The 8,833-nt window shown below is 38.4% G+C and overlaps 3 protein-coding genes across 3 annotated transcripts in view; 1 reads left to right on the top strand and 2 right to left on the bottom strand.

The window, feature by feature from the left end:
• The window catches only part of LOC141435986 (glutamate receptor ionotropic, kainate 2-like), a 63,164-nt gene that overhangs the window by 23,578 nt on the left and 30,753 nt on the right, over positions 1-8,833 (bottom strand). The gene's annotated exons all lie outside the window — the stretch shown is intronic.
• On the bottom strand, positions 28-1,538 carry LOC141436044 (NADH dehydrogenase [ubiquinone] iron-sulfur protein 4, mitochondrial-like). The gene is made up of 3 exons (XM_074098879.1): positions 1,400-1,538; positions 1,137-1,293; positions 28-486 (listed from the first exon to the last, which is right to left on the bottom strand). The coding sequence occupies exons 1-3, from the start codon at positions 1,450-1,452 to the stop codon at positions 130-132; spliced, it is 567 nt and encodes a 188-aa protein (XP_073954980.1). The 5' UTR covers positions 1,453-1,538; the 3' UTR covers positions 28-129.
• LOC141436043 (inhibitor of Bruton tyrosine kinase-like) lies at positions 2,805-3,602 on the top strand. The gene is made up of 2 exons (XM_074098878.1): positions 2,805-3,091; positions 3,252-3,602. Exons 1-2 carry the CDS (start codon positions 2,930-2,932, stop codon positions 3,471-3,473), a joined length of 384 nt encoding a protein of 127 aa, XP_073954979.1. The 5' UTR covers positions 2,805-2,929; the 3' UTR covers positions 3,474-3,602.

Here is an 8,833-nt window from a genome sequence, read left to right as displayed (position 1 = left end):
TATATGGGATGTGAAAAATAACCGCACTTGCTTCTGCTAGGATTTAATATTCATCAAACAGATGCAACATCTACAGGACTGCAATAGATAACTTATAAAAATCAACAATCAAAATTATACTAACATCGTCTACTTGGTGGAGACTCGGGTGCGACGATTCCATGAGAAGTTGATACCGTAGCTCTTCGGCTTCACCTCCTTCTCCGTTTTCGGTACATCTAAATACCACACCCATCCGTTTTTCTCGCAATGCTCTATAGCATCATCAGGGGATGCAAATTGTATTTTCATGTTGGATAACGGGTCTCCGGTTGAGGTCCAGCCCATGAGGGGGTTTTCCCAACGCTGTCTGGTGTCAAATTCCATTTCCCAGTGGTGGATGTTGCTGGTACCGCTCTGCATGGCATTTTTAGGGGGCTGGTAGATGCGGACACGGCGAGTTCGGATGTGCTCCTCAGGGACACCAGAGATTGGAGTCAGGTCTACCTAGAAGTCAAAATTGGAAACTTTATTAAGCAATGAGGGTTTTTCGACAGGCGAAATATCACTAGATGGTGTTAGTAGCATGAGGTCCATTTCACATTTCAGTCTTGCTTGTGATTGGCTCATTTAGTTATTTCACCAATCACAAAAAAAAAAAAATGTGACGCACCACATTTTCACCACATTATACTTGTTACAGTTTAACTAAAATAAAGTATACAAAATACTGTTTTCAACATCAAAATGCCTAACACAAAGCACACAATAAGTCAGTACAGCATACAGTATAGTACCAATAGTGGTTTCAGAACGAATCTGTCAATGTAAATTAAATAAAAATTCAGCTCCCTATTTATATTAATTTTAATTTTGATTCTAACGAGGTCTATCAGCGTTTTAAAAATGATACTAAATTGATAAGTTGTGCGAGAAGAGAGAAAAGCATAAAATTAGAAATGACTGTGACAGTCTAAAACATTGTATTACTGAAACTAGCTCCAAAATCAAATCATTAATTGTTGAGGTTTGGAACATTTTTGCTAAACTATGTCCAGTTTATACCAACATGCTGTAAATTTAAAGACACACAAATAATCATATTATGTAATAACAATTCCATATAATTAATAATAAATAAAGAGTTATTTAGTTACCTTGGTAGGGACCTGGATGTAAGTTTCCAAAGCACTCTTCTCCCTTGCTTCCTGTGGCAATGTTAAGACTGCCTCGTTGTCGATTTTCGGAGCCTCATGTCGACTCACAGGGTCCTTAGCAAGGCGATGCGAAGTTGTCGAAAAGGCCGGGAGAGACCTGCAACATTTAATTTTGTCTGGTTAAGACTAAATAAAGAATGTCAACGTCTTGGAGTGACATTATGCCATCGCTGCATAGTATCAATTGTAACAATTATACATACCTTGATAGTGGCCCCTTCGCCAGACCTGCTGTTTGCCTAATTACTTGAAACATAGTGAATTGTTTTTACGTAACAATCACTGAAATAATTTTCGCGTTTTTCAACAACACCAAGTAGTAGTAATTTGACAAATGTCAAAAAATAGACAAATTTTACTTTGACGTTTTCATTTTTATTTCAACTTCTTTTTCTGTTTAAGCTACAAAAAATGTGGCACTGCTTTTCATTAGCGGATGTAAAAAGACAGACAGTTTAAACAATAGGTCAAATACTTTCCATTCTACACATTGACAGAAAATGACAATATTCAATTGACATTGACACTGTACTGTTGACAATTGATTGACTTTGGATTGACTGCCCTTATTAGTCTGTGATTGGATTGGTTGACAACGGGGCGAAATTCAGCTCGATATTTATTTATTTTTGCTTCAACGCAATAACTTGCTCTGAAAATACCCCCTGTCCAATTTGCTCGCTACATAAATTGAACCTAATATTTATGTGACACTTGCAGCTTTGTAGCATATGTATATTTTTTTTAATTATTATATTATAAGGTGAAATAATGTTGCAAAATATTTTTTCCGAGATCAGGCAACTTAACACAGCTGTTGTAATGTAAAGGTATGTTGTAGACGTTATTTCCGTTCTAAAATACTAAATAATATCGCCCGTTATATGTAGTGTAAAACACTACTTATCCTAATTTATTTTAAGTATTGCGTAAAGTCTCGTAACTATGCCGGTTTTCAACGACCTTGTAGATTTCGAAATGTTATTTGATTGAAAGATTGATATCATAACACCGTAGCACCTTCGTTAATAAGCGTTTTCCCAGAGATAAGACCAAGCTAGATTGATTTGTCATCCCCAAAAACCCCTACATACCAAATTTCATCGAAATCGTTTGGAGCTGTTTCCGAATATATATATATACAAGAATTGCTTGTTTTAAAGGTATTAGATAGATAATGATTGTGCTAAATGTTTCACATTATTTATTATTTTGTATGATACCCATAAATCTAAACTGTAAACAATTTTGTGTTCAGTATACCAACATTTTTAATATTGTATTTAAAAAAAGAATTTGACATTACATTTTACATAAAAAAGATAATTATTTAGTGATATCCAACAAACCAAGACCTAGATTCTTAATTATTATTTTTTACTAACATTTATTTTATTAGTGTCTTTAAATATGCCAATGGTAGGAATCCACAACAGTTACACCACATCATAAAATATTTGGAACAATCCAATTCAAATTCCATAAATTTTTACTATTTCCGGTGTGCAATAAAGAGTAATTGTATTATATTGTATATCTTTTTTTTTTCAGATTGTTACCAACACGATTATGTCCTGCTAAATAAATCCCGTAGCCCGCGTAGGGCTATCCGAGCACTAGGCTCTTGTAAATAGGCAGAGCTTATAGACATATCAAATATATTTTTATTTACACATTAAGTTTTAAAAAGTACATTTATTTATTTGCACAAACTTTTATTACATTTTTTAACAATGAGTAAGGGTATGGAAGTGGATTGTACCAGACGGTGCAAGTCTCGGTTGCACGGACAAGTCCTTACAGGAGCCATCACGAAGAGATCTGTCAGCGATGAAGCGCTTGCAAGCTTTATTAAGGCAACATGTGCTAACTTCATACATGCATTTGATTTTGAGGTAATCACCATTTCGTCTCTTAATATTTAAGTCCTTAGCCCAATTTCAAATGAATTTGAGATATAAAACAAATATCTTTCTTAATATGGTTAAAAGTGCCTCCAAAACTCTAAAATATTTATAGTTAACTACTAATTATTCTTTATATTATTGTGTCCAGGGCCGTACAGCACTCCACATGTCGTCATCCCGCGGCCGCGGCCGCCTCGTGGAGTGGCTCGTTCGCCATTCTTCCGGAGCCTTCGTCAACGCTCGAGACCGGGAATCTGGATACACTCCGCTGCACAGGAGCATCTTTTACGGGCAGATACATACTGCTGTTGCACTTATGAAGATAGGTAATATTATTATTATTTATAATGCACAGGCAGCTTATAGCTGATGATGCGTGAATAGTGAATATCTTTGTTCAAAGTACTTATCGAGTCAATATGGACTATTATGGACTGTTGTTTGTTTGGGGTCAAGGTTTTTGCCTCCCCCTCCCTCTAGCCAGCAAAAGTAAGCAAAGTTCGAAGCCCCCCCCCCCCATGTTTACGAAAATAATGGTAAGTACATATTTAGATTTGTTATTATATTCTTGAAATGTGGGTAGACAGAAAAACCAGTCTACTATCTGCTTTCTGCCAGCTTATTGCTCAGCATCCGATTATCGTAAGTTATTAATATGGCGACGACGTAAACGGGCCTAATACGTCAGTTATAATAAGAAAAGGTGTGATTAAGTGGTAAAAGTGTTATTTAGGAAATTACTAAGGCAATATGGGTATAAAGTTCGGAGAGTTTGATATAGCGCATGGTTGTTGGAAGAACTATTTAGAAAGGTTTTCTTTCTGTCTGCAGGCAAGTGAGATTAAGGAAGATGCTAAAAAAAGGCTAATTTACTAGCTGTTTGTGGTCCTGATTTGTATGATTTAATAATTTCACTGGTTGCTCCATCTGCAATAAGTGAGGTTGTTTTGAACTAAACTTCTTTGAGTAATCATCTTCCATCCAAGGTCAAATGACATCGTACAGTCACTACAAGCACTGCAGATATCAATGGGGATCGGCAAAATGTTCGAGCATTATTTGGCCCAGTTACGTGAAATGTGGGGTATTGAATGTAACTTGAAGCTTGGCACTCGAACTTTAAGAGCCCCGCGTTAGTATGTTGGTATCAGGGACAAAGAGGTGCGTTAAACGGTTACTACAGCAGAGCACATTGACGTTTGATCAAGCATGTACAATTGCACTGTCTCATGAAGCTGCAGATATTGACTGCGTTATATTATTGGGACTCCCTTCTATGTAGGGTGGTGCATGGAACCAGAAGTACCCATGGAAGTAAATAAATTTATTAATAAAAAGGTAGACAGACAGACAGAAAGACTTGAGTGTTTCCGGTGTGGTAGGGCTCACCGGGTGGATGCAGATTCAGATGGTCAAAGTGTAATCACTGTGGTAAAGTAGGTCACCTAGAAGCAGTGTGTTCATAAAAATAAAGGAGCGTACACACCAAAGACGCAGGTCAATGGGTTGTATGAGGAAACAACTATCAACAATATGAGGCAGGGTATATCTACCCCCGCTTACGTAATTAAAATTAATTGAATGGAATGTTGATAGATATGGAGGTGGACTCCGGTTGCGCCTTTACATTGATTAGTGAACGAACTGCGGGGTTCATGTGGAACGGTCGGATACCTGAGTTGGAAGCTGTCAATGTGGCCCTAAAGACTTGGACAGACAATAGGGTGTTTTTATTAGGAAAAGCTATGGTAATGGTACAGTACAAGGGTATGGAAAAAAAATTACCAGTGCTGATAGCCCGGGGTGATGGCCCTAGTTTAATTGGTAGAAATTGGTTTGCTGAGTTGGGTATCCAACTAGAAGGCATTTATAAGATGCATATAGATAAAGCTAACTTAAATACACAGTTAAAGGACATATTACAAAAGTATAAGGAAGTTTTTAAAGAAGGATTAGGTAAATATACAGGCCTGTGGTGAATATTTCACCTAAAGAAGGTACAAAACCTAAATTTTAAAGAGTAGACCGGTACCATTTGCCTTGAAAGACCGGATACATAAAGAAATTGATAGATTAGAATCGGAAGGGGTTCTAGAGGCTACCTCACACTCCGAATGGGCAACGCCAATAGTCCCGGTACTAAAGCAAGACGGCAGTGTGCGGTTGTGTGGGGATTATCGGTCAACGGTAAATGCAGTGACTGAGACAGACACATACCCTTTACCTACTCTCACCGAAGCGTTTGCAGAATTACAAGGCGGAGTATGGTTTACGAAAATTGATTTAGAACGTGCGTATACACAGGTCACAGTAGATGACGAAACCGCCAATTTACTGACCATTAATACATCAAAGGGTCTATACAAAATGAAAAGACTCCCGTTTGGAGTCAAGGCCTGCCCAGGAATATTTCAAAGATTAATGTCTTCACTGCTGGCAGGTATTCCAGGTGTAGCGGTTCTATTAGATGACATCTTAGTCACAGGCAGTGGAATAGAAGAACACAATAGGAGACTCGAAGAGGTACTTCAAAAGCTACAGGAAGCGGGATTACGTTTAAACAAAGATAAATGTAATTTTGCTACTGAGAGGGTTAAATTTTTAGGGTTTATCATCGACAAATTTGGTATTCACCCATGTGAAGAGAAAATTCGTGCGATTGAGAAAACACCAGCGCCTCGAAACCTGAAAGAGCTCCAGGCATTTCTAGGACTGCTAAATTTTTACGATCGATTTCTGCCACATAAAGCTTCAATAGCAGAACCTTTATATAGGCTACTTGATAAAGAAGTTAAATGGAAATGGGAAAGAGTGCACCAGGAAGCTTTTGAAATTTTAAGAAAAATGGTTTCTAGTCAAGACACGTTAGTGCATTATGATGTTAATAAGAAACTCATTTTGTCATGCGATGCGTCACAATATGGTCTTGGTGCCGTTCTAGAACATGAGATGAGTGATGGCAGCATCAGACCTGTGATGTTTGCGTCAAGGACAATGAACGCACAGGAACGCAATTACGCACAAGTTGACAAAGAAGCAGCAGCGATTGTGTTCGGTTAAAGAAATTTCACCAATTTATAAGTGGTAGAAAAGTGACCATTAAGACAGACCATAAACCGTTGTTGGGTATTTTCGATCAAAAAAAGCCGATACCGAATATTATTTCTCCGAGAATGTTAAGATGGGCGCTCTTGTTGAATTCTTATGATTATGAAATACAATATGTTCAAGGAAAGAATATTGGAAATGCAGATGCACTTAGCCGTTGGCCAGCACATGAAGAAGTCAAAGAAGAAGAATTTTCAGGAGTGTTATTAATCGAAGAAACACCAATTGAGTTGGAATTTTCGGCAGTAGAGGTAGCAAAATTAACAAGAAAGGACCAGTGCCTAAGTAAAATATTATACTGGATACGTAATGGATGGCCAAGTAAATCTGAAAAGGACTACAAAGTTTACTGGCAAAAGAGAGAAGAGTTATCGGTGTATAAGGACTGTGTACTATGGGGGAACCGAGTGGTCATACCGGAGATCATGAGACCGAAAATAATAGAAGAGCTTCATAAAAATCATGATGGCATAGTAATCACCAAAGCGATGGCAAGAAGCTATTTTTGGTGGCCTGCCATTGATCATCAGATCGAAGAGGTAGTAAAAGATTGCCATATTTGCGCAGAGAATCGTAATATGCCACCCCAAGTGTCTCATCAATGGATAAAACCTTGTAAAGCCTGGTCTAGATTGCACATAGATTATGCCGGACCGTTTCAGGGTAAAACTTTTCTTATACTAATTGATGCTTTCTCAAAATGGCCAGAAGTGAAAATTGTACAAGATATGAGCAGTAGCACACTAATAAAAATACTCACAGACATATTCGCCGAGCAAGGCCTTCCAGATACTCTTGTGAGCGACAACGGAAGAAGTTTTGTATCCGAGGAATTCCAGAGGTATCTGAAATCGATGGGTATCAGACAAGTATTGGCGGCGCCATATCACCCAGCAACCAATGGCCAGGCAGAACGGACGGTTCAGACCGTCAAATCAAAGCTGAAGAAGCTCACAGGAGGGTCATGGGAGGCACGGTTAGCAACTATAGTTATACGGGCTACGTACCTCGCCAAACAGTGTCAATGAAAAAACACCAGCCGAACTTTTGAACAACAGAAGGTTTCGGACAAAATTTGATAACTTAAATCCACTGTCTTTTCAACATGAGGATTTGGACAAAATAATAGACAAGAATATTAATAAGAAAGTGAGACAATTCAGTGTGGGACAGGAAGCATATATCAGGAACTACGGAAAAGGACCCCGCTGGTTAAAAGGAGTTGTAGAAAAAAAAATTGGTACCTGCAGATATCTCGTGAAGTGGAGTGATAAACTCCTCATGAGACATGTTAATCAAATGCTGAATTGTGGGGAGGGTAGTGAGCATAATGTCAAAGAACCAATAACAGAGAGAAATGAAGATGAAGAAGATATCAGAGTCACAATACCATCCCCTAGCCAATGGGCCAAGATTATCGGAGTGTCAGGGCCACAGGACATTGTGATCCATCAAAGCAATCACGACAGCCCAGCTGCTTACAACAGTAAACGTCCTAGATCGGTTTTATCGCCTGAATCACCTGATTCAAAGAGATTGGCTTTAGCAGACAGCCACAGTGAAAATGAAGCCGAACTAAGAGATACCGAGGATGAAAGCGATTAGCCTCCTATTGCCTAGTATTTTAAGTGCATGTTAGGTTATTAGTGAATGTTAGACTTAAGAGGTGAATTTAAGTGTAAAGACTATTGTGCATGTAAATGGAACTTAGTGTGATTAATATTGAACATTCCTGTGGGGAAGGCATGTTATATATGTGAAATGTGGGTAGACAGAAAAACCAGTCTGCTATCTGCTTTCTGCCAGCTTTGTGCTCAGCATCCGATTATCGTAAGTTATAATAATATTTAGACCGTTTGGGTTTGTTTCTTATTATATTCTTCAAACTAGAAAAACAAGGTAATTTAAAAAAACCAAAAGTACAATAATACTTACATTTTTACCCCCAACTTCATTCAAGCATATTAAATTTATTTAGACTATATTTATTTTATTAATATTGCTGACGTAGCATCTGGGGTGCCTCCCATTCATCAAAAATAAGCAAAGGAAAGATCCCCCACCCTGTCTTGGGGCTTACGCAATGTCCCATTGGGCAGTCATGGAATGAGAACTACCCTCTTTCATCTTTGTTTTTTGTTTGCATTAGGTAATCTGTACTCAAATAATATCTGTTATGGTTTGTTGTTTAAACCTTAAATTATATTATATAGTACTTAGAGTAAAAATTGTATCTGACTGAGTGCGTCAGCTCCGACTGGTTCCGACAGATATCAGCGCCGTGACAGCAATGTCGCAGCACACACACAGTCGGCCCTTTTCGCGGCTGCGCCGTGATAACTTAATTCATATTGTAAAACTTGAATTGTTTGCTTTCGTGCAATTGTCATGGCATGTTTGTGAATAAAGTTTTTATCTCTATCTTCCAAAATTCCAGGTGTCAACACAGACATAGTAGACAAGGACGACTACAAAGCGCTGGAGCACGCAATGCTGGATCGGCAATACATGTACAAGCATCAGGCACTGCCCCCATGACGTGTATGTGTGGGGTAGCAACTGCAACTACACGCTTGGCACTGGCACGCAGGAGCCCCGGCACGTGCCCGATCTGTTGCAGTG

The sequence above is a fragment of the Choristoneura fumiferana genome, chromosome 16, assembly GCF_025370935.1.
Source record: "Choristoneura fumiferana chromosome 16, NRCan_CFum_1, whole genome shotgun sequence".
NCBI lineage: Eukaryota > Metazoa > Arthropoda > Insecta > Lepidoptera > Tortricidae > Choristoneura > Choristoneura fumiferana.
This window is presented reverse-complemented; position numbering and strand designations above follow the sequence as displayed.